The 24262-nt window shown below is 48.5% G+C and overlaps 4 protein-coding genes across 27 annotated transcripts in view; 1 reads left to right on the top strand and 3 right to left on the bottom strand.

Annotated features, from left to right (window-relative positions):
* The first annotated feature begins 4399 nt into the window (after positions 1 to 4399).
* On the top strand, positions 4400 to 6182 carry LOC130519393 (kinesin-like protein KIF3B). Of its 4 annotated transcripts, XM_057022789.1 has the most exons (5): positions 4400 to 4677; positions 4758 to 4857; positions 4942 to 5064; positions 5162 to 5280; positions 5816 to 6182. In XM_057022789.1, exons 3-5 carry the CDS (start codon positions 4960 to 4962, stop codon positions 5946 to 5948), a joined length of 357 nt encoding a protein of 118 aa, XP_056878769.1. In that variant the 5' UTR covers positions 4400 to 4677; positions 4758 to 4857; positions 4942 to 4959; the 3' UTR covers positions 5949 to 6182. The 4 variants fall into 4 exon arrangements, with proteins under 4 accessions (XP_056878769.1, XP_056878768.1, XP_056878767.1 ...); XM_057022788.1 differs by having other exon boundaries at positions 4758 to 5064; XM_057022787.1 differs by having other exon boundaries at positions 4400 to 5064.
* A 1156-nt stretch (positions 6183 to 7338) lies between these two features.
* ndufa5 (NADH:ubiquinone oxidoreductase subunit A5) lies at positions 7339 to 9048 on the bottom strand. Its single transcript, XM_057022786.1, has 5 exons — positions 8939 to 9048; positions 8236 to 8280; positions 8036 to 8152; positions 7731 to 7800; positions 7339 to 7499 (listed from the first exon to the last, which is right to left on the bottom strand). The coding sequence occupies exons 1-5, from the start codon at positions 8957 to 8959 to the stop codon at positions 7402 to 7404; spliced, it is 351 nt and encodes a 116-aa protein (XP_056878766.1). The 5' UTR covers positions 8960 to 9048; the 3' UTR covers positions 7339 to 7401.
* Positions 9049 to 9261: 213 nt separating this feature from the next.
* Positions 9262 to 12321, bottom strand: aebp2 (AE binding protein 2). Its single transcript, XM_057022772.1, has 8 exons — positions 11728 to 12321; positions 10648 to 10870; positions 10463 to 10570; positions 10201 to 10387; positions 9986 to 10110; positions 9844 to 9911; positions 9664 to 9777; positions 9262 to 9587 (listed from the first exon to the last, which is right to left on the bottom strand). Exons 1-8 carry the CDS (start codon positions 12225 to 12227, stop codon positions 9575 to 9577), a joined length of 1338 nt encoding a protein of 445 aa, XP_056878752.1. The 5' UTR covers positions 12228 to 12321; the 3' UTR covers positions 9262 to 9574.
* A 1816-nt stretch (positions 12322 to 14137) lies between these two features.
* The window catches only part of plekha5 (pleckstrin homology domain containing, family A member 5), a 43571-nt gene continuing 33446 nt past the window's right edge, over positions 14138 to 24262 (bottom strand). For 10 of the 21 annotated variants that reach the window (XM_057022751.1, XM_057022748.1, XM_057022750.1 and 7 more), the window contains 15 exons: positions 23936 to 24016; positions 22690 to 22758; positions 22539 to 22619; positions 22308 to 22460; positions 21926 to 22027; positions 21471 to 21579; positions 21251 to 21294; positions 20655 to 20819; positions 19987 to 20376; positions 18763 to 18951; positions 18571 to 18642; positions 18330 to 18422; positions 16803 to 16945; positions 16557 to 16708; positions 14138 to 16056 (listed from right to left, as the gene is read on the bottom strand). In XM_057022751.1, the coding sequence (XP_056878731.1) occupies positions 16022 to 16056; positions 16557 to 16708; positions 16803 to 16945; positions 18330 to 18422; positions 18571 to 18642; positions 18763 to 18951; positions 19987 to 20376; positions 20655 to 20819; positions 21251 to 21294; positions 21471 to 21579; positions 21926 to 22027; positions 22308 to 22460; positions 22539 to 22619; positions 22690 to 22758; positions 23936 to 24016 (1878 nt within the window). In that variant the 3' untranslated portion in view covers positions 14138 to 16021. The remainder of the gene's footprint in view (positions 16057 to 16556; positions 16709 to 16802; positions 16946 to 18329; positions 18423 to 18570; positions 18643 to 18762; positions 18952 to 19986; positions 20377 to 20654; positions 20820 to 21250; positions 21295 to 21470; positions 21580 to 21925; positions 22028 to 22307; positions 22461 to 22538; positions 22620 to 22689; positions 22759 to 23935; positions 24017 to 24262) is intronic. The other 11 variants (XM_057022757.1, XM_057022753.1, XM_057022756.1 and 8 more) reach the window with 6 other exon arrangements.

Raw genomic sequence — 24262 nt, forward strand, 5'->3', positions numbered from 1 at the left:
CCTCCGCTTCCCGGGGCAAAACGAGTCGTGGAAGCTCAGGCTCCTCTCAAGGTGCTGGGTTCCAGAATCCATGCAGTACTCAGAGGTGAGCCTGACTATCTCAAGCCGGTACCTCTCAACCTCCTGCATAACCTCAGGCTTCTGTGGCAGAGACCCGACCCCAAGCCTGACTCCAGAGTTGGGCCCTGGTACCACCAATCCCAGGTTGTTTCATTTGTCATCATTTGCCATAGTGGGTACATGCACCACACTTAGCTCGGCAGGATCTGCCATGAAAGATCCTAATGGGAGCACTCCCCCGGATAACTTGGCTCTCGGGATGATTTGGGCTCACAAACCCCTCCACCACAGCCAGGTACGGGGTCAAGGAGGGGCATCACTATATTTCTGTAGTTAAATTGTTTGCTTGGGTGTAGTCGTGACCTCTAAATGAACAATTACTCCTCCAAGGATGTTCTGCCATACAGTATGTTAGGAGTCCTTCTCCCTGGGTGCGCAGACTTGTTCTCTTTGGGAACACTTAAAATTTGCTGTCTATCTATTTTTAATGGATAAATTCCTACTTTGTAACAATTAGAAATAAAACTTTGGAGAGAAAAAAAGCTTCTTTCCCAGCCAAAAGGTTTCAGCTCTGATTGCAGAAAACAAAGAAATCTAGAAATCCTGCTCAATCATCTCAATGGTGCTAATTATCTGCTGAAATACCAGTGGCAGCACATTTTCTGGCGCTTTGACTTGATTTTTTGGAAACTAATGTGGCCAGCAGCTGATCTATGACAGCCTGAGATGTTCCCCTCATCTGTGTGGGTGGATGTGCTCTAACTCTCTCTCGGATATGGGGAGACATTTTGAGTGACAAGAGACTCAAAAATGTTTCATGCCTCTTTGTTTGGCCACTCTGTAATAACATCAAAGACACTGAGGTTTGGCAACATAAAATAGATTCGAGTAAACATCAAAGACAAGTGCATATCAAAGCCACATCAATTAGTCTAATATGATACCGGCTGTGCTGCTCCCATATTTGGTTTAAAGTATCGCTGTTACGCAGCGTAACTGACTCAACTGGGTGGCCCAAAGACTCTCGGATACAGAAGAAAGACAATGCAAGGAGCCAGGCTAAGCATAAGACCTCTGAGCAGGAGAGGTCAACTAAAAGAGAAGGTATGATTGAAACTGACATAAGAACTGACATAAGATCAGATCTTTGTTGTGGGATTTAAAATCTGGCGGATTTGAGGATTAGGCAGATAGAAACAGGCAAGGAGCCGGCTAAACCAGGAAGACAGCAAGGTTGATTAGCTGGATGGTCCCCCTATATGAGCCCAGCCCTGCTCAAGGTTTCTTCCTGTTAAAGGGGAGTTTTTCCCTGCCACTGGTCAGGTCCTGGGATTCTGTAAAGCACCTAGAGACAATATTGATTGCAAAAGATGCTATATAAAGATGAATATAAAGATATAAAGATAATTGATTGATAGGGTGGACAGACTGGTCAGATGGGCTGGCTCGGACCCAGGAAATCCGGTCGAGAAGGTTTATGAGACTGACGGAAGGAGAAGGTGTGCTGGCAGATATATAATAAAAATGATAACATCAAAGACAATGAGGTTTGATAATATAAAAGAGATTAGAATTTGACATTAAGAACAGACACATATCAAAGTCACATCAAATAATCTAATATAGCAGCTGTGCTGCTCCCATATTAGGTTTACATATGAAACCCTCAGTTACTCAGCGTTACTGACTCAACCTGGTGGCCTAAAGACTCTCAAACACTGGACGCAAAACTGAAGCAAAACAAACAAGCAAAGGAGAAAAAGACACTGAAGAAAGACAATGCGAGAAGTCAAGCTAAGCAGACCCCTACCATGACCAGGAGAGGCCAACTAAAAGAGAAGGTACGATTGAAACTGACAAGATAGTTCTGGTTGTTCTTTAGAAGTTGACCATTTCATGTAAAGTCGAATCATTTCTGTCCTTAACTCTCCTTTTCACCTTTCAATCACGTGTTGTGCCAGTTTTACCATGATGGGATTGTTTCTTTTAGCCTCTTGACACTGAGAAATTAGAAAGACTGGGGGATCCCCCAATGGATCAGTTTGATGCCTCTTCACGCAAATGGTTCCCTGATAAAAACAGAGACCGTTGCAGGATCGTTGCTGACAGGGATCCATCCACTGATAAAAGGCAACTTCTTTCATACAACAAGATGAAGTTAGAAGAGAAAGTGTTGAAGGAGGCCAGATCAAAGAGTAAGACCTAGCATCAAAGAGATGGTAGTCAAGTTGGAGACTGTCACGATGACCTAAATATCAAACAAGTTTAACCTCTCTTCTTTCTGTCCTTCCTTTACGGTCACAACTGTTGTAGGAAATCAGAAGTCTGCAGGAACAAAGATGCACATAAAGGACTCGATCAGGACCGCCATTACCATTTTACTATTAGCATGTTCTCTGTTTCTTCTCCCTCTATTCCCCTGGAGTGATGGCCAGACAAACCAGCGCCAACCGACAGGGATCTACCGCTGATGACAACGGGGTGCTAATGATACCTCCAATAAAATATGCAAACTATTTTGCTCTAATGCAATAGTATAAGTGATTCCAGGTCCAGAGTATTAAAGGTAACAATCCGTTTATGTCACATGGGTATTTCACTTGCATAGGTATGCTGACGTAAGCCTGAGTACAGGGAGGGACCCCAGCACCAGTGGCTGTCCTGAAACCTATGGCCTGCCAATGTAAACACGTGTAAATCCTCAGACTGCTCCTGCCTTTGAATCGAAATGATGAGCACTCTTTCATGGTTACTTTAAGTTTTCCCTCACCCAAGTTCCCGTAACATCAAGCTGGATGCATTGTCTCACCAGTTTTCTCCAGATTCCTCCAGCTAGGAGCCTCCTTCCATCCTGGCTCCTTCCTGCACTGTGGGAACTGCTTCCTGGCAGAAGGTCATGGAGGCTCAGCGAACTACTCCGGCTACTGGTGGCGGTCCTCTGTCCCCCAGGAGAACAATAGCGTCCCCAGTTGGGGCACAATCAAGTACTCCAGTTGGATCGATGGCAGAGGACAGTGTTGTAACGTGACGCTGAAGAGGCGTGTGTTGTACATCACCTCATACCATCACCTCAAAAGAAGCCACTGCAATCTTCAAGAATGTTTGCTACACACAGCTGGTCCACATGTAACATTCCTAACAGGTTGCATTTCTTGCACACGGTAGAGGACGAATGTGCTGATCAATGTAAGGGATCCTGTGGTAAATACATATGGCATGAAAATAGCAGATTTGACTTTTCTGAAACTGAATCATCAGTGACGTGATTCCACTGGCCAATCAGCATTATGAGATCAGCTAGTAACATAATGGTACCTAACTGCTTGGAACTCCAGCCGTGGGACTAAAGAAGTACCTACTCAACCCTGCTACCCCAGTGGGAAAGCTTCAAGTCGAGCTGCATTGAGTGGTCATTACCACGTGTCCGGGGTGCCGCCGATCAGAAAGCTGGGCGTGGCGGCTGCTGGAGTCCTGATAAGCTCAACAGATTTTTTTCCATTATTTCAGCAATATCACTCTGGAGGTTGTGCTGAATATCAAATGAAATCAATCTTTATTTATATAGCTTCTTTTACAATAAAAATTGTTTCAAGGCGCTTTCCAGAATCCCAGGGCCTAACCCCAGACAAGCAACAGTGGCAAGGAAAAACTCCCCTTTAACAGGAAGAAACCTTGAGCAGGACCAGGCTCATGTACGGGGACCCTCCTGCTGATGGCCTGCTGGGTAGAGGGAGGAGAGGAGAGGTAGAGGGAAGGGGAGGGGAGGTAGAGGAGAGGAGAGGAAACCATGGGCCACGGCAGCCTTGGCCTATAGCAGCATAGCTAAGATGTTAACCTAATGATTAGACGACCCCCTAAGTATGATAATTTGTCTGTCAATGATAGTAACTGGAACTACAGAATTAGTAACAATAAGCTTTTTCAAAGAGGTAGGTTTTAAGCCTAATTTTAAAAGTAGAGATGGAGTCAGCCTCCCGTACCTGGACAGGGAGCTGGTTCCACAGCAGGGGGGCCTGGTAGCTAAATGCTCGGGCCCCCATTCTACTGCTAGAGACTCTGGGAACCACAAGTAGACCAGCATTCTGAGAGCGGAGTGGTCTATTGGGCTGGTAAGGTGTCATTAGCTCCTCCAGGTAGGATGGAGCTAGGCCTCTGAAGACCTTGTAGCTCCATCCTACATGAGCCTGGTCCTGCTCATGGTTTCTTCCTGTTAAAGGGGAGTTTTTCCTTGCCACTGTTGCTTGTTTGGGGTTAGGCCCTGGGATTCTGGAAAGCACCTAGAAACAATTTTTAATTGTAAAAGAAGCTATATAAATAAAAATTGATTGATGGGCTGAAGGCACTGTTGCAGAAGAAGAAGCAAAGGCAGATGAGAAAGGCTGGCCAAGGCAGCAATGGAGAGGATCCAGATGACGAAGGGGAAACAGAGGATGATGATGAAGATGGAGACTACTGGCGGGAGCAGCAGGAGAAGCTGGAGAGAGAAAGAAAGGCCATCATGGAAGATGATGTCTGGTAGCAGATGAGAAGACTCGTCTACTGAAAGAGAAGGAGAGGAAGATGGAAGATCTGAGGCGGGAGAGGAAGGCCCAGTACAAAATCGCAGCCAAAGTCCCGGTGAGCTAATTTCTGTATCGTAACATCTGGAGCAGCCACATGAAACCCAGAACGGGTTTGATCCATTGTCCAACAATTAGATCATGGAGAGTAAACTCCTGGTTGGAGGGAAGAACATCATGGATCACACCAACGAGCAGCAGAGGATGGTGGAGCTGAAAGCAGGAAATTGCTGAACAGGTACATCAAATGCTGGCCAACATTTTGAAGGGGATCTCCTCACACGGTCACATTTCCTCTGTGTGAAAATGTCTTTGTGTCCAGAGATGTCAAGCATGCAGGATGCAGCAGCAGATGGAGAGTCGCTATGAAGAGACGCTGGAGCTGAAGGTGACTTACAGCTCTCTGCAGCAGCAGGTTGACATCAAGACCAAAAAATTGAAAGAGGTGGCTGCTGCTAGCTGCTCGGCATTAGTTGCACACGTGTTCGTATTCTTTTTTAACTGTTTGTTTTAAATTAAACTTTTGTTCTTCATCCTAAAAGCTGTTTATGAAACTTCAAGCTGTGGAGGTTGAACTTCAGGACACAAAGGAGGCTCACAGCAAAGAGTGGCAGGACCTGGAACAGAACCAGAATAAGCTAACCAGAGACCTGAAACTGAAGTGAGTCTGCTCACACCCTCTCACGCACGCCAACACCCAACACACACTTGGACTTTGGATTCCCGGTGATTCCTGAATTGTTCCATCCTAAAAATATTCCTGGTCAGCAACTATTGAAGCTAAAGGTCAATCTTTGAGCGCTACGGTATATCGCAGCCACCAGATAGGCTGGCATAGAACGCGCACTCTTCAGATCTCTTCAAATGAGGGCAGCACACTTTGTTTCTGACCTGATCTTTCTGGGTTTTTCAATGGGATGGCACCTCACACAGCAGAACCAGCATGCTGGAACTCTCTCCCGTTCCAGTCTTTGCCATTCAGCTGTATCCCTCTTCTTCTCTGCCAGCCTGCTTCAGCCACTATTCGCTCCTCTTCTGCCACAGCCATCTGGATATTGTCTTTGCCTGCTTGACCAGCTTGACCTTTCCCTGACCCCAAGCATTCCTTGTGCTCTCCACAGCAATTGCAACTAACATTCATTGGTAGATTCCAGGCCTTCCAAACCATATGTTTCATTCATATGTTTGTCTTTCAGGCATTTGATCATTGAGAACTTAATTACCGTTGAGGTGAAGAACAGAACACTCAACCGAGCTTTCTGGGACAAGGACAGCGAAACCTGGAAACTGAAGCCCACCACGTGGTCCATGTTTTTATTGAAATTGTAGCAGCATTTGATACTGGCATGATCTCATTTGAACCCAGAAGAGCCAATAAAGAGGCTTAAATCCTTCTTAGGACCAGTTGCATTTGTTCTATTTGATTACGTTATGACAATTCAAAAGGTTTTATTTTTTTACACAATGAACAAAAACTAGTTAGCATCGCATGACCCGACCCGTGTCTGCCAACGGCTATAAGAGGCCCGTCTATCAACGCGCCCTCGCGGCCATGAAGACCAGCTCTGACGGCAGATACAGAATAAGCTGAGGCGTGTCCTCACGACCTCACACCACCATCATCATTGTTTGTTCCAGATGTTGATGGAGGACGCCCTGCACAATAGGGACGAGATCGAAATTGACGCCTCAACTGTGTCCGAGCCCTGGACACCGACCCCATCCGCCACCATCAGGAGCAGCCTGAAAACACCAAAGTCTGGGTGAGCAGGTTGCTGCCGTTCTCCTCCAGCTGCTAACACGTTTCTGTAAATCACTGAGAGACAATCTTGATCGTCACAGATGTCATATAAATCGAGTCGCAGTGAGTCATTCTCTCCATACTTTCAGTTGATCCAGGAAAGGAAGGTCATCGCAGAGTTCAGTCTCTTCCCTCGGCAGCGCCAGCCCAAGATCTCCTCTGTACCCCCAGCCCTGAGGTTTGGTGCCCAAATGATGGCTGCCACAGCTAATCTCACCGCCATCCAGCGCAACTCCAGTCGTTGCAAGTCATTTTTTGTTTTTTTATTTCTGCTAAATATAACAAAGCCCCTGAAAATGTAATGCCTGCTTCTGCTGTGTCTGAAGGTGCTCAGCCCTCCAGGCCATGCTCATTCTGGGAGGGGAGCGTCATCCAAGAGTCTTCATCCGTTCTAACGGACCGTTTGGGAGCTCCTTTGATCACATTTGGAGCTTCAGTCACCTGGTTGTTGGGTTGGTTAGGAGCCATGTGTGAAACAAGCTTTGTGGCGCTACATCTCCTGCGTTCAGTACGATCCGACACTGCTGCAGCTTTTATTTCAGACCTTCTTAGTGTCAGTGTTTCCACCGAGGCCTTCGGGGAATCCCGCCACTTCCGCGAGAGCATCCTGAACCTTGGACTCAAGAGTGAACCAGAAAGCACGCAGACTCGCGCTCGATTGATAGGTGGCAGAAAACACAGAAGCAGTTACCTGGGCCACCGAGAATCCAGACAATGTGTCAGGAGCTCCAGAATCAGACAGGAAGTCTCCCATCAAGCTGTCAGAGAGCAGCTGGGAGAGGAGAAGACATGGAGAAAGGTGGGACATCATCCTTGTGTCAAAAAAGTCACATCAGCAAGGCTCCACTAGGCTTTAGGAAAGTGCAGATTCTGTGCGTGGTGGAGCAGTGGGACAATGAGGACTCGTCACAGCGCAGGTAAATATGGAGGATTTTAATCTGTACATGACTTAGAAGCAGGACAGCATCAGCACACACTAACTCAGATGGGCCATTTCCATTGGTTGGCAGGAGGCTCCTCTATCAGCGGTTCCCATGGTTTCCAAGTCAACATCTTCCTAGACAGAGCCAACTCACACTCTGCCTACACACACACACACACACACACACACATACACAGACACAGACTCATTATTCATCAGAACACACTATTCATGGCAAAAGATTAGTATTTGCTGGTATATTCAAGATGTAGAAGAGGCACAAAGTCCAAGAGGACATGAGAAATGTGAGATGGATCAACACTGCTGGTGTCCAGGAACCGTCCACGAAGTACAGCAGCCAAAACAAATGAGTGAAGCCATTGCCAACTTGCCTGGAAAATAACTTCTTCAATCTGGCCACAGTTAATCTTCTCCTCCAGCTTCTGAACATCAGGCTCCTGTGAACAGACCGTGTCAGATTTCTAGCACTTTATCCTGGGTGCACACACACACACACACACACACACACACACACACACACACACACACACACACACACACATCCTGACAGAGGAAGACAGAAGTCCCATTAGATTGTCCCCTAAGGTGTTTTAATTTCCTCCTGCTTCGTTGCTGCTCTCTTCCTAACAACAGTCCAGTGACCACTGGGACCCTCCCAGCAGGTGTCCTCACCGTCTCTACGTGCTGTAGCCTGTCCTTGATCAGCTGTTCGGTGTACTTCCTGTAGGCTGCATCCTGCGGCATAGTCTGCACTGAGCCCAGGATCTTTGAGTAGAGTATGGCCAGACGCTGACGGGAGAGAGGCCGCAGCACCAAAGCTTAGGAACGGTGGAATTCAATCATGAGTCTCAACAATAATCAGTCCAACTCACCTCATGGGCATTATGGGAAACAGCCAGGCCCACCAGGCCAGTCGTCTGCAACAAGAGGACCAGAGTGACTGAGATTATTCTGTCCACAGAGAAAGGTAACCATGGAAACACTTTATATTAGCAGTGGTTCGAAGAGGGTAAGTCTTGAAATAACAGACTAAGAGGTTCCGTGGTGCTGCTGCCTTCAAAGGTTCTACTGGCACTGAAACTCAGTTATCAGAAATGATCTTATTTCAACTATATCCATTATCAGGAGAGTTTTGGAATAGCGGTCATGTATTTGCAGGAGTGAACTGTTTAAGAGACTGTGTTTTTAACCTGAAGGCTAAAATAAAACATGTAGAAGAATATTGTCAACATCATGGCTCAAACCTGATCGTCACTTTATTAGTTAGCTTACAAGCTTTATCAAGCATCTTTTCTTCTCAACAGCCGGAATTATTTGGTTTTTGTCCCATACAGGCACTTGATCGGTACATATGAAAAGATTAAGCACTTTTCTAACTAAACCACCGCTCTTACATATTAAGGGTAAAGACTAGCGAAGCTACCACAACAGCTAACGCCAGCAAACACGCAGCTTATTGAGAACGGACACTCAGCACGCAACAAAACTGCATTATCAACCTGTACTTGGTGATTACATTCATTAAGTTACATGCGTCAACTGTTTCAATTTAATCAACATGACCTCTGCTCGTACCTTTTTAATCAGCCCTGCCATTCTTCTTCTGATGCCACTTCCGCAGACACTTCCGGCTGCTTTAAATGACGTCACAATCAGTGGCGACTTACACGAACTATAAATAAATGTGATTTTAGAACGAGATTTTTTATTTTGGTGGTACTCCCACCACAAAAAATAACTTCCATCAAGGGTGTTCCAACCCATTATTATTTTAATATGACATTTTTTTCGGCCATGCATAATTTTTGAAATGTTATTTTAAAATACGATCTCCATGTAATCATGAAAAATATGTGATTCGATTTACAGTATTTATATTTCAAGGGAGAAAACACAGGTGGTAAAGACTGTTAAAGTTTAATGACACAAAACAGGAACATTGGCAGCTATTATGACAAATAAAAGTCTATTTCATAAGGTGTGGCCGAAACCCACATCAATCTACAGTGTGTAAAAAATATGTATAAAAATATATTACAAATCTGAAGTATTTACAAAGACCTTCTCTACACAAGTCTACACTGAGTTAGTTTTTGTCTAATCTGGCCTAGAACAAATTACATGTCTTCTACTAACTAATAATTCAGTCACTACACTCCCAGGATCCTCTGGGAGACAGGAGGTCCCGTTTAGCTGGAACTGAAGATCCAGTCAGAAGAACATCCTGCATGAAAAAACCCAAAACGTAAATATAAAGACATGAACTGCACACGTAGAGAGGAACACAGGTGCCCTCTCACCGGTAAATGTTGGGGTCCAGCAGGACAGCAGTGTCTGTCGGCAGTTTGGACAAGTGGACCACCTTGGTCTTCTGCTGGATACGTTCACTTTCATTCACCCACACGTCTGGAAGTCTGACACACACACAAATGTGATTAATATGATCATTATCATCTTTGAAAGCATTTTAATGGACTCACATGTCCTCGGGGGTCCAGTGTAACAACACCTTCACTTTCCCTGAATCCTCTTTTCTTCTGGCTATCACCTAAAAACACAAATCCAGTTTGAACCCAACAAGCGCGCACGCGCAGGTGCGTGTGTGTGTGTGTGTCTAGGCACCGTGCTGTGAAACACCACGCTGTGTCCGTTGCCCAGACTCTCAATGTGCGTTGCCAGGTTGAGGCAGATTGCTCGGTGGCGGATGGCGTCCATGGTCTGAGCATCAAAGAAGTCATGAGGTCGGGCTGGAAATGAAGGAAAAGACCTGAATAAAGTAATAAAACTAGCAATAAACTAGAGAGAAGGAGCCCAGGATGTGTTTACTGAGGACGTACGAAGGGAGCGTTTCTGTTTGTTCTTCAGTTTCCTCCTCTTGTTCAGGCCGGCCTTGGACGGAGACTCCTCCTTCAGCCTGCCCTGACTGGACACCCTGGAGGAGCTCTGGGAGCTGAAGTGTGTGGGGACGTGCCGCGCCAACCCTCCCTGTGAAGCGAAGGTGGCGTTGCAGCCGCCCACCACGCACTGTAGAGACAGCAGCATTAATCAACACAACCCAGGACGGCGGCCACCTGCTGGAGCAACTCTGAACCTTCTCACCTTGAAGGGCTTGTCTCCGCTGTGGGTCAGCATGTGTCTCTGCAGCCAGCTCTGACTGGTGGAGGGGGTGTTGTAAACCTTACAGCCTTTCCACAGACACACAAACACCTGCAGGGGACACACACGGTCATGTGATTGATATTTATAAACCTCCCCCCCAAATGCACAGAGGACAGGACACTTACCCCTCCCCTCTGTCCATCCACGTGGGTGTTCCTGATGTGTTCGGCCAGGTCAGGACTGCTGGGAAACTGCAGCTGACAGTTGTCCCAGCAGCAGGTGTAGCTCAGAGACTTGCCACCGGGTGCTGCCGAACTGCTCCCCACTGGCAAGCCGCCATTCAGTAAAGCAGGAGTGGAGCGTCCACTGGACGCCGTGCTGTCCATGTCCATCAGCGTGCTGCCGATACTGCAGGAGTAAATACACATGTTAAAGATACAACACAGCAGCTGGACATGTATTTAAAACAAACACACACACGCGTGTGTGTCCACTATCGCAGTAAAAATATCCACCGATGAGACTCTGGTTAATTGGAATAACTACAGCAATAAAAGCAGCTGGTGTGAAACCAGTCGTGACGCTGTTAACCAGTTGTTCCACCAGTGGTATAGAAGGGGATGCGGGGGGGGTTAACCCTGAGATGGGTTCTATGTTGGTCACAGTTAGTCATCTGCTGTGAGGAGCAGCACCATCACTGTCAGTTTTGCCCTGCTGATGCTTTCCTCCACACATTTAGGTGATTTTCCAGGCTGAACGTATCAGTTTCTGTTCTTCTCTATGGCCTGAAGGGGAATTTTACTGTCCTCACACCGAAAAAGGGTATATAAAAATAACTTCCTGCCTGGTTTTCTCATCAATGCTTCTCAGGATGGACAGGGACCTTGTTTTTAAAAATGGAACAATTGTGTCCCCCATGGAAGATGACGGTTAGCGTGAGCGTTGGGATCCTCAGGGGTCATTTGGAGGTTGTGAAGGTGGCTTTTAAAGCACCTCGGTGTGGATCTCCTGCTCCACAACACTATTAATGGGTGTGTGTGAGTGAGCAGCGACTTGCTTCATGCTCAGAGGTGCAACTCCTGTTGTCCTCACGCTGCTGGGGACTAAAACCACTCCTCTCTGCTCCTCTATTTCCATTAATCCATCAACACTTTGGCTGGCTATCATGCCTGAACTCTGGTTGCCCGGCAGAGCCACACGAGGTTTCCAGCTGACTGCTGGCCACCACTGGGAGCTCCCAGTTCAAAGGCACTACTTTCACTAACCTGTCCTCCGAATCCATCCGGCTCAGCGGCTCTCCGTCCGAGGAGGTCCGCTCCACGCTGGCCCGCCTCTTGGTCCCCAGCTCGACCCTCTCTGGGGTCTTTCCTGGCTCGCACGGCGCCGAGGAGAACACGTTTTCCCCGTCCCTTTGTTCTTGTGCGGACTCGCTGCTCCGCGCTAAGCTGCTCCGTGCGCGACTTTTCCCCGGTTCGCAGAGTTTGAGAGCGGCCTCTGCCTCGTACTCCTCCGTTTTATCGCCCGGTGGCGTCGTTTGAGTCCCCGCTTGTCGAGCAGGAGACCTATTGTCGGCTGGTACCGCGGCCGCATCACGACCCCCGCTCCCGTCCATTCCTGCAGGGCTCTCGTGGCTGTCGCCCGGTTCCTGTTCGTGGTCAGGTACGGCCCGTCTCTCCCCGCCTGTTCCCGCCGCTTCGCTGCTTCTGTCCGGCCCACGGGTCGACTCAGACTCGGCTTCGGCGCCGTCACTCGTCATTTGTGCCATGCCGCTACTTTGCGTGGGGTTGAAGTCCCGTGAAGTTGTCGCGGAGCCGGACCGTCCTCCTCCGCTTCAACAGACAACACGGTGGGGGGCGGGATGACGTCACGAGGCCGCGTGGATGGAGCTCGTCTATTGGACACACGTCACACTCTGACCCCGTTACACGACGCTAACCACAGACCCGCTGTCACTTTAAGGTCCTATCTAAATGTAGTCCACGACGGTTCAAATACCTTTAAAATTGTATTGTTTTACAATTTGAGGCAGGAAAGCTGAAATTTCCGTCGTGGTGTTTATACGTAGTAGAAAATGATTTCCGGTGTATGAAACGCACAGAAAACTGATACCAACCAAACGGACATCATTTTCTCTGCCTGTTACAATCAAGGCAACGTTGTTAAGGGGATTGTTTGAAGCTTGCCATGTCGTTGTGTTCACATTTACTTCAGGCGTTTAAATATCCTGATTTGGAAATTACTTTCGCTCCTCGGAGTGACACCTCTTCGTCAGCGTTGAGGGTCTTTGGCATTGTGGTCTCACAGTTCCACGTGTTCCGACAAACATAAAAATGTTGCAACTATCAAAAGTGCTGAAAAGGCACTTTCTTCCACGTTTGTGCTTCCAATCCACGACACGAACCCCACCGTGACGTGGCTTTACGTCCACGTTCGTCCGGACTCCAGCATCTAAGGACGGGAACCCTGACACGTGGTCCCACAAGCGGACCGGTGACTTTGTGACCGACACAGCATACAAACCTACCGACTGTTCAATTAGATGTGTGGCTGAACGTTTGGGTTGGGGTCTTCTGCGATTATAGATATAACGTAGGTGGGCAGAACATTGCTGGGTCCGTGTTGTAACCGTGGTTATAACAGCACCACCGCGGAGCTACAGTAGTAATAGCAGCAGAGCAGCAGGAGTACTTGCTGCAGCAGTAATAATAGCAGCAGAGCAGCAGTAGTAATAAGTTCTGACCGGTATTGACAAAAGAGATCACATAACTCCTGTACTGGCGTCTGTTCATTGGCTGCCCATTAAATTTAGAATCATTTTTAAAACCCTTTTTTTGACCTACAAGGTCCTCAGAGGCCTAGCTCCATCCTACCTGGAGGAGCTAGTGACACCTTATCAGCCCAATAGACCGCTCCGCTCTCAGAATGCTGGTCTAATTGTGGTCCCCAGAGTTTCTAGGAGTAGAATGGGGGGCCGAGCATTTAGCTACCAGGGCCCCCTGCTATGGAACCAGCTCCCTGTCCAGGTACGGGAGGCTGACTCCATCTCTACCTTTAAGATGATACTTAAAACCTTTGAAAAAGCTTATTGTCACTAATTCTGTAGTTCCAGTTATTATCCTAGACCAGGGGTCGGCAACCCAAAATGTTGAAAGAGCCATATTGGACCAAAAAAACAAGAAACAAATCTGTCTAAATATTTATTATACACATTTATACAGCATTGGAAAACTTTAAGAATGATTGTCACGTTATTCCTCCTACAGAAATGATATTAAAACAATTTCCATTTTCATATTTTTAAAAAGCTCCAGGGAGCCACTAGGGCGGTGCTAAAGAGCCGCGGGTTGCCGACCCCTGTCCTAGACAAACAAATTATCATACTTAGGGGGCGTCTAATTATTAGGTAAACATCTTATGCTGCTATAGGCTGCTATTCTTCAGACCTGTCACCCTGCTGGGTCATGGCTGCCTCTCCTCTCCTCCGTTTTCCTTGCCACTGTTGCTTGTTGGGGGTCAGGCCCTGGGATTCTGTAAAGCGCCTAGAAACAATTTTGATTGTAAAACTACGCTATACAAAATAAAGATTGATTTGATTTGATTTAGTAATAATAGCAGCTGCAGCAGCAGAGCTGTAGTCGTGATAATAGTAGCAGCAGCATTAAAGACAGCAACACATTTTAGGAACATCAACATTTATTTCACATGATAGAAAACGAATGGGGTATGAACTTTTTGCATATAGACCCTAATAATATTAATAATAACCTCTGGTAGTTGTAATATTCACTCTTTCCTTGTGTACATAAATTATGCTATCTTGTTTTGCTTTTGTACATTTTATACATCTCTTTAAACCTCTTTTTGTATCTCTGAGCTCAAGAGTCCTACTTATTGCTTCGTACGTGTGCTGATTCTTCTCCGTGTGGTGTTTTCAGCCGCGTCAGCATGAATCTTAAAAAGCAGGAAAGCCTTCACAAGCATGTCACACACCAAAACATAAACAACTACATCGTCTGCATAAATGTCCTTCTGTCGGGAAAAGGAAGTGAGCAGCAGCATGAAGTGGCACCTGGTTGAAGTCGAACGTGGTGGCATGTAGGCTTGTGATCTCGTAGATTTCGAGATCTTTGAAGTCTGTGACCGGTGCAAAAGATAAGAAAATAGAAAGGAAATCCAAGCGGTTGAACTTCAAGAGCATCAGTGGTCACTTTGGGCTGGAAATAAAGCACTGCATGGGTTGAGTTTTGGTGTGTAGCCGCAGATGTGTGCCCCCCACTCCCAACGCGTCCACATACGTCCTTGGCAGAATCTGGAGAAGAGCTGGACCAGACCGACAACCCGGTTTGGTCCTCGAGCAGGAACGTAAATTCTGTTCAGCCTCAACGGCTGCAGGCATGTCCCACTCGCTGCCTTTTATGGACTTGGCTCTGCTAATATTGGCGAAACAGACGCAGGTACTTTTACAGCGTCTCATTTTAAGGCCAGATCTGATGGAAAGCCTCCTCGCTGCTCTTCTGTAACACACCCCATCATCCAGAACCACTCTGTCCCGCAAAGACAAACTTCCCTGCGGTCAAAACACAACTGCGTCCCCATTGGATTCTAACTTCTGATCAAGTCATTGGCTGCAAAACCAAAAGGCACTTCCATCCCAGGTAGAAACAGGCTCGCAGCCTGACAACCAGCCTGACCAGGGGCTTCTGTCTGACTTCCCTGGTCAGGAAGCACCAAACTAAAGATCAAATCATCATCATCCTCACTTCTCAGACTATCACTCATTTCCTTTGCATTTTTTCCCCACGTTGCCCAAAAGGAAGTTGTGTTTTTCCATCTAAATGTTGAACCTGTTGCTATAATTGGCTCTGATTCTTGTGCCAGCCTAACCCCCAACCTTAAATACCCCATTATTACACATCCAGAGGGAATCAAACCAGTAACCTCATTGTTTCCTGCTCGGCTCACACCGGGGTGGGATGCAAAAGGCCTTAAAGAGGAGAAAAGGAAGCTTGTCATGATCACCTCATGATGCATCTAAGGCAGGAAAAATGGTTCCACCAGAATGACATTTAAAAACATCTCCTTAAAAAACAAGTTTGGCCTTTAAAAGATCATAAAACGGGGTTTCCTTTAAAAGCCAAGCGCGGTTAGCACGCAGCTCGCCCGCTTAGCCCCCACACACTGATGGGAACACGCTTGTGTGGCATCTAAAAGTGTAGAAAGACAAAGAGTGAATTCCACTGTTACAAACATGCCTCCTGGAGATGAGTGGAGTGGAAGCGGCGCGGCCCGACACGGGGATTTGGGACGTTACTAGAACCTTTTCTGTATCAGAAGTCTCTGTTTGGATGCTTTCACAGTGTGACGACCACGTGGCGGTTTGGGGGCAGATGTGGCTCCACAGTGATGTGCCAGGAAAAGCGCCACCATCCTCAGGCTCTCCCTGTGGTGCCAAAGTGGTTCTGATGGGAAGTGCAGGGATCGCTGAAGCATGCTAAGTGCAGGGTGGCTACATCTTGGTTTGCTGGGACGCCGTGGTGGAGGTCAGGCCCCCGGTGCCGCTCATGTGTCGCCGCTCACCAAGGTGAGCGTCTGTGCTGCAGCAAGAGGAAGGGCAAACGCAGGAAATGATTTTAGAACCAAACACCGTGATGTCACAGCAGGAGAGAATGCAGCTGAAGCCCAGCGGGACACACAGGTGACTGTTAATGCGTTAAGAGTGCACAATGCTAAGCTGGTAGGTAAAGTTCAGTCAGTAGAAAACGTTTGAAATCCTCGAAGATGTCCCCCGTATGGAAATTTTTACTACACATCAATATCTGATCTCGCCCGATTATTTTTGTAGTTTCCCATCGTGGCCACTAGGGGACAGCATCATCCGGAGTCCGAACTAACCTACAGCTGCCGCTTCTCTATTACAGAAGTAGATCCATACAGGAGATCTATACGGTAGAGCTATACAGTAGATCCATACAGGAGATCTATACGGTAGAGCTACACAGTAGATCCATACAAGAGATCTATCCAGTAGAGCTACACAGTAGATCCATACAGTACATGAACACAGTGGTGTATGGTGGAGGAACTCATCTCTTACAAGTCAACAGGTTGTTGTTGTTGTGTTTCTTGTCGTCGCCTCTGTGGGAGGGGGCGCTCAACCTCTGCTCCAGACTCTCGTCTCTGAAGGTCCCGTCTGCGTCCTCCTCCCTCAGCTCAGGGCTCAGAGTCTCTGCTTCTGGAGTCTGGAAGCTACCAGGAGGAGGGAGAGGAACAGCATGCTGAGGCTGCATCTGTCTTTGTTTCACACTCACACACACGCGCGCACACACACACACACACACACCTGTTGTCTGTGGTGTTTGTAGCTGAGCTGGTCAGGTCTTGCTCTCTGCTCTCGTCATCGTCAAAGGGTTGGAGGTTGACAAACTCCACAGTCTGAGGCTTCGGGGCCAAGTCTAGAATCACCACCGTCTGACTGTCACAGAGCTGAAACACACAGACACACACACAGCTGTTACAATCTTCTGCCGTCATGATTTTTAGGGTAAAAGTGAAATTACATATCAGGTAACATCTGATAAGATATCGGTGCACTGCTCCATCCTGGCTCAGCCCAGGAGAGCAACAGGATTCACAGGAACTCTGGTTTGGCAGGTCAGGATATAGTTCCTGTTTTTACTTGGGGGCGCTGGCAGCCGGTCAGGTCAGGTTCGTTGGTGCTGCTTCAGTGACCAAAAAACCCTTTTAAAACTTGTAACTGGTTGAAGTGGGAGCACTGGCCAGACAAGCAGCCACACCTCCTCTGTAGAGTGCTAGCTGGTGTGGAGATGCAGACCAGTGTGGCCCAGCAACTCCCAGGTGTGTGGACCCTGTGGATCAGGCCACTTTGTTCAGAATCCTCAATGATCAATCAGGCTGGTTCAGATACAATAACCCAGCGAGCAGCAACCCAGTGATCCTGCGACTCAGTGATCCAAGCCTGTTGAAGCAGACCCTGTTCAAATTGGAGTGGGACCAACGTACATAGTTGGGGCTGGAACCTACAAGAGCAGCTTCAGAGTTTGAAGGTGGAAACCCGAACTGTGTACGAACTCAACTGGATCACTTCCAAAACATCACTAAGGAAACCCACAATGAAAAGGTGGGAATCCAATCCAGGAATATCAGAAGATGCCAAAGCCGGAAGGATGTCGACAATCATCAAGTCTCTGGACCTGTCACATGGGTCAGTAAGATGAGTTAGTCACATGGGCCAGTAACTGAGTTGGTCAGATGGGCTGGTCACATGACTCAGTGTAGTGAGTTGGCCACATGGGGCGGTAACATTTGCCGGTCACGAGGGCCAGTAACGTGAGTTGTTCAGATGGGCCGGTCACATGGATCAGTAACGTTTGTGATCACATGGGTCAGTAACATGAGTTGGTCACATGGGTCAGTAACGTGAGTTGGTCACATGGGTCGTCACATGGGCTAGTGACATGGGTCAGTAACATTTGCGGTCACATGGGTCAGACACATGGGTCGGTAACATTTGCTGGTCATAAGGGCCAGTAACATGAGTTGGTCACATGGGCCGGTCACAGGGGTTAGTAACACGAGTTGGCCACATGGGTCAGTAACATGAGTTGATCACATGGGTCGTTATATAAGATGGTCGCATGAGTTGGTCACATGGGACGATCACATGGCTCAGTACACAGGATATGACATCACAACATGCTGATTTGAAAGGGAGAGAAGTGACATCTGACAGGAGCTGCAGGTTCCTGAACTCAAAGGAGACCACAGACATGTCGATGGGCATGCCTTAATAACTACACACACAGGAAGGAGTTCTGGAGAGGTTTTTAATGGTCTTCCTCAAACCTACCTGCTTCTGAAGGCCACCAGGCTCCTTCACGCCGTCCTGCTGCACCTTCTCATCCTCAGCTTTAACTCCTCCTGGTTGTTTCTCTTCCTGCAGCTAAACAGATCATGTAAGAAGTTGATCTCCTCTCAAAAGTGTCACCCATAAATATGACCCACATACTGGATCCAACCATCTGAGAACCAAATGTAAAAGACCCAGGTGGGCTGTGGAACCTTTGGGAAGTTGGTTCTGTGTGAGTCACCTGTAGTTGCTGCAGAGCGGCCTCAAGCTCCAGAGGATCCGCACCAGAGCCTCCATCTGCCGGCAGTCGAGTCTGCAGGTGTACAGAAAGCAGCTTTAGATCTTCTAATTGTCAGTACAGCAGAAGTAAAAGATTTGAATATTAATGACACCCTCCAACTGATGGAACTGCATCAGGTGTTCCTGTGATCACCTGCAGGATGAAGGGATTGTCTTTATTAAAGGAGGCCGAGCGGGACGGCGGCTCTCTCTTCTTCTCTCGGAGAGATGAAGCCTCCTGGTTTCTCCTCATCCTCTCGAGCTGCTCCTCAACACTCATCCTTGTCCTGCCCACCTCTCGCTCTCCAAACCCCACCTGATCCAGCGCACTCCTGGGCCGATCCTGCACACAGGTATCAGGTCATCAGTCACTCTGACCTCTGTTTCAGATTTTCCTCCCACAAACATTTGACCTCTACACAAGTGCTTCACATGCAGGAATCCCATTAGTGTGACACATTTAAAGAGTGCAACAATGGAAAAGTCTGTGTAGTCCTGGGATGAGATCCTGAATGAACCCAACCGTGGGATCCTGAATGAACCCAACCGTGGGATCCTGACTGAACCCAACCGTGGGATCCTGAATGAACCCAACCGTGGGATCCTGACTGAACCCAACCGTGGGATCCTGAATGAACCCAACCGTGGGATCCTGAATGAACCCACCGTGGGATCCTGAATGAACCCAACTGTGAGATCCTGACTGAACCCAACCGTGAGATCTTGAATGAACCCGACCGTGAGATTCAATTGGGACCTGACCGTGAGATCCTGAATAAATCTGACCATGAGATCCTGAATGAATCCAACCGTGAGATCCTGACTGAACCCGACCGTGAGATCCTGTCGGAACCCGACCGCGAAATCCTGAATCCAACCGTGAGATCCTGAATGAACCCGACCGTGAGATTCAATCGGGACCCGACCGTGAGATCCTGAATAAATCCGACCATGAGATCCTGAATGAATCCAACCGTGAGATCCTGACTGAACCCGACCGTGAGATTCAGTCGGCATCCGACCGTGAGATCCTGTCGGAACCCGACCGCGAAATCCTGAATCCAACCGTGAGATCCTGTCGGAACTCAAACGTGAGATTCGGTCGGGACCCAATCATGAGGTCCTGACAGAACCCGACCGTGAGATCCTGTTGGAACCCAACCTTGAGATCACGCCAGTGGGGCAAAGGGAACACCGCAAAACTTAAAACAAAACCAGAGTTTTGGGCAGAAAGAGAGACGCTGGAGTCTGGTCGTCACATGGAGACTTGTGATGTAAGAATGAGTCCTGGAGCCGGGAGTCGTCTGTCCTGACCTGACTTTCCCCAGAACAGAGGCTTCACTTCATCACCACTCTGATAAAGGAGGACAACACCTACTGATCTGGGTTCAGACCTCCTGGTCTTCCTCAGGGTGACATAGGAGGCGATGGTGCAAGACTCAGGAGAGCCGATGGGAGATTTAGTCCTGGGAGGAACGATGCCCACTGGGTAGGGGGGCGCTGTTGGACAGACAGATGGACACCTTTCAGACCAACTGCTGTCGGACAAGCAGACTGATATTCTGATAGTTAATCTGGGATTATTCCTGCTGTAATGTCTTCTCCACTCAGAAGATGCTGCTACAGAACCTTTTGAGACAACAGCCTCTTTACTCTCAGCAGAGGTCTCCGTCTTTTCTCTGTCCTCGCCGTTATTGGCCTCGTCCACTTCCTCCTTGACGGTGGTCAGCTCAGGCTCGCTCTTGTACAGCCGGTAATCTGGAGCTTGCTGTGCACATAAGAGAGTTTTTAGGTCGATTTTAAGTCATTTCTGCTCATAGCAGAGCTGATGGAGTGAATGACCGACTGAATGGATGAATGAGAGGGTCAGCGGGGGTTTAATCGGATTCTGATGATCAGCATGAAGGTTCTGTGATGAAGGCTGGAGGTGATAAAACCAAAGTGGAGACTTGAGGGAGGACTCTGATGCTTGAAATGATGAAGAGTAGAGTGAATCTTCACAAACACACGGGGAGGGGGGTAATGGAGGGTTGCAGCGGCTCTTACGCTATGAGCTCCGTTCCTGGGGCCAGCCTTGCGATCCTCGGGCCGGTGGGGGGCGACTCGGTGGTGAGGGGGGCGTTCTACTGAGTCATAGTACTGTGGGAGGGGCGGGCGGGGGGGCACGCCATTGCCCTCGCCAACAGGACTGAGGGGCAGCAGCGTGACTGGCTGTTGACAGGCGACAGGAAGTCATGGGACAGACAGACTCTGAGCTCCTCTCTAAACACAGAGCATCACTCTGCTCTCTAACAACCGTCCTTGAGCAGACCCTGGTGTTTCTATGGCAACGCACATGAACCGGCTTTAGAGAGACGTGAGAACAGCAGCTGTAAGTGTAAACTCTGTGATAGTTCCTCGGGCGAGCGTGAAGAACCACAGAGTGGAGACAAACGTTAAATCTGCTGCTGATTCGTGTCCAGGAGCTTCCAGCTCTTTGCAGATCAACCAGCGTTCCTCTTATGTTTCCAGAGAAGAGAGCGCACATCTGTGGTTAAAGCTTCTACTGTCAAATACCAGTGAGTTGTGAGCCTGGTGTTAGAAGGAGGAGCTGGCCAGAGATCTATAGGATGTAACGTATATGTGCTGCGGGATCCGCTCACCTCATTCTTCTGTAGGCTGGACAGAGGTTTGGGCACAGGAACACCTGAGGAACCATTGGACACAAGATGAAAGGCCTGACAACATGCCACAGATAGGTTGCTGTCACAGGTGAACAGCGTATCTATGACAACATGTAAACAACATCAAACCACGCATTTGATGCATGCAACCCGATACATAGTTCCTAATCAAAGCAGGTCAGAGGTCAGAGGTTCTCACTGCTGTCGCTGCTCCGCTGGGGCTTGTTTTTGGCCAGAGCCTCCATCACGTCCTGGATCCTCCACAGCTCCTTCTGGATTTGGATGTGCCGCTGGCTCGGAGGTTCTGTCTGAGGACGCACAATGCCACAAATCAACAAAGGTGCATCATGGGACGGCAACTTTCAGACGGCGGAGAAACACAAATGCAACAAAGGTAACACAGCTCTGTGATTCAGACCTGCTTTAATGTGGAAAGGGACTATTGTCCCCCTGCTGAAGGCTAAAACCAGCAGGAGGACACCAGCAGCAGAGGTGCTGAACTGGGAACTATGGTGAGGACTACAGTGAGGACAACACTGAGCAGGACACTTGTATGTCTCCCTTCCTGGGTCCAACAACAACACGGACGACCTAAACATGTTCGGCGTGCGGTCACATGATCAGTGATTTCAGGCATCAGGTGGCCTTCATCACCTGTGGGCTTCCCAAAGCCTCCAGCTGCTCCAGCAGGTTAGACTTGGCCAGTGTGACCTCTGCCCCCAACCTGTCATATTCCCTCCACGAGCGGTCCAACTCCTGGAATGAGAAGCAACAAGCTCAGGGAACTGTGAATGCCCATGTTTTCCAGTGACGGTACTTCATTGTTAATTAATGGCATCAGCATTTAGCACATCCCATAAAACAGATCTGCATGACTGAGTGGGACACCCCTGCTGAGCAGAGGCTCTGTGGCTACACCCCCCCGCTAACACCTACACACCCTTCGGATGGGTGTTGGTGGACTCTACATGACAGAAGCTGGCCTCCCTGTTTTTGATGAGTCAACAGGGGCGAGCGGCTCTGAGGGGGGACTCACTGTGCTGACTCTGGACAGCTCCCTGCGGGTGCTCAGCAGGCCGTTCTGCAGGACGTCCCTCTGCTGGATCAGGCTCTGCATGGCGGTAGCGCTGGAGCCGTCCTGCTCGCTCAGCTCCTGACTGGCTGACAGCAGCGCCGTCTCCAGCGTGTGCTGCAACACAGCGCACCTGTTGGCGGCTAATCCAGAGGTTCAACCCTTGAGTGCGGTCCAAGCTCTGCCCTCTCTCACCTTCTCTCTGTGCAGCTGCTGCAGCTTGTCCTCCTGCATCCTCACAGCTTTGTCCTGCTCACACAGGCGGCCGAGTTTGGTCTGAAATGGACCAACACACAACCATTAACGCGTGGCAACACCACAGCTCGTGGAAGTCCTCCTGACTCACGTCGATGTCCACGTCCTCTACGCGCTGATCGAAAGGACTCTGTGCGTCTTTGTAGTCCTCCGTGCCGGTCTGAAAGGAGACGTCATTATCAGCCGGGAGGGATGGAGACACGTGTCCACCCATGATGGTGACAGAATAACCTGAACCTGAACCCTACAGGTGGTTTCATCCTGCACCTGCTGGTGGAGTAAAGCAGCTTTTCCTCCATAACTGATAAGGTTGGACTGTTATAATAACAGGACACACGTCCTGAGGGCTACTTTAGATCCTCTCTGAAGGTGTGACAGCAGTTCAGTGATGAGGAGGAGGAGAGCTACCATTTACTGATGGGGAGAAGAGGTCTGAGTACAGCAGATGGTTGGAGGATGAAGGTTAGAGAGCCCATGTGATTATAATCATTATAGTTGTTATTGTTGTTGTTATAGTCGTTATTGTGAACTGTAGGAACTATCTGAGGGGAACATCTAATTGTTCTCTTCAAATAATGGTGGGAGAGAACCGAAGATAAACACCTGCTGATGTTGCTGCTGCTGCCGAGACCACCAGGACTGGCTGACTGACTAACTGACTGACTGGCTGGCTGGCTGGCTGGCTGGCTCAGCCACTGTGTGGTGACCACTAAACACGTTCAGGTATTCCAGCGGGCCACATGAGGCGGCATACTCATGTTCACTGCCAGCAGATGCACCGACACACGATGGGAGGAGAAACCATGGCTACTGTAGAGTTCCACCAGCATCCATGTTTGCTCCCAGACACGTCCAGGAGGTAAATGAGATGAGATGAGTCTTCAAATAAGAATAAGAATAAAGAAATGTTGTGGATGCGTCAAACACTGGGACTGGGAACACTGGGACTGGGAATAATGGGACTATGGGACAGCGTGGAGGGTTATCACATGGGAAATGAATAGACTAGAAAAGCACAAGGCTGGATGAGGAGCGGGGACGTGGAGACAGGACCGAGGGCCACAGGGCCACAGGACCACAGGACACAGGGCCACAGGACCCAGGGCCCAGGGCAGAGGCCTGGCTTTAGTCTGGTCTACTTCTGTCATGCTCAGATTAGAGTTCCTTCAGAATCTCCAGATGTGTTTAAAGGTCTCAAAGCTCTTTTACATGATTATTAATCAGAACTTAATAGGGTGGCTAACAAAAGGTCTGGAGTCAAAAAGGACATTTTAAAGTCCAAGGGCACGCCAACTGTCTGGACACTGACTTAAGCCAGGACCTGCCCACGTCCTTACTTGCTGGTAGAGTTGTGGCCTCGGGGCGGAGTTCTCGATCAAAGTGTGAATCATGAAGATTAGAGGTTCGTTCTCTTTCCTCTAGCAGAGCACCAAGGAGACACAGGAAAGAGTGGTGTAATAACACATGAGGATACTGAGACCACAGCTAACATGGACGAGACTAACCCTGGACCAGGACAACTTTATCTACAGTCACAGAAGGTGACACAGTTACAACTGCACCATGTCAGGAACTTTAGGTTCCAGAACCATCAATGACAGCTTCAGGCTCCCCAGGTACCTGCTGCCCTCACAGACGGTGAGACACGTGCATAAAAAGGTAAA

Source organism: Takifugu flavidus, chromosome 22 (assembly GCF_003711565.1).
Source record: "Takifugu flavidus isolate HTHZ2018 chromosome 22, ASM371156v2, whole genome shotgun sequence".
In the NCBI taxonomy this organism is placed as follows: Eukaryota; Metazoa; Chordata; class Actinopteri; order Tetraodontiformes; family Tetraodontidae; genus Takifugu; species Takifugu flavidus.

Bases quoted from the DNA above. Each gene is read 5' to 3' on its own strand.
- LOC130519393 (XM_057022787.1), top strand. From the start codon at position 4,960: ATGCAGCAGCAGATGGAGAGTCGCTATGAAGAGACGCTGGAGCTGAAG. The intron at 5,065-5,161 runs GTGGCTGCTGCT...TCATCCTAAAAG, and splicing joins AGACCAAAAAATTGAAAGAG to CTGTTTATGAAACTTCAAGC. The intron at 5,281-5,815 runs GTGAGTCTGCTC...TTTGTCTTTCAG, and splicing joins ACCAGAGACCTGAAACTGAA to GCATTTGATCATTGAGAACT.
- ndufa5 (XM_057022786.1), bottom strand. From the start codon at position 8,959: ATGGCAGGGCTGATTAAAAAG. The intron at 8,281-8,938 runs GTACGAGCAGAG...CTCTTGTTGCAG, and splicing joins TGGCAGGGCTGATTAAAAAG to ACGACTGGCCTGGTGGGCCT. The intron at 8,153-8,235 runs GTGAGTTGGACT...CTCTCCCGTCAG, and splicing joins TTTCCCATAATGCCCATGAG to CGTCTGGCCATACTCTACTC.
- aebp2 (XM_057022772.1), bottom strand. From the start codon at position 12,227: ATGGCACAAATGACGAGTGACGGCGCCGAAGCCGAGTCTGAGTCGACC. The intron at 10,871-11,727 runs GTTAGTGAAAGT...TTACTCCTGCAG, and splicing joins CGGATGGATTCGGAGGACAG to TATCGGCAGCACGCTGATGG. The intron at 10,111-10,200 runs GTACGTCCTCAG...CTTCATTTCCAG, and splicing joins CAAACAGAAACGCTCCCTTC to CCCGACCTCATGACTTCTTT.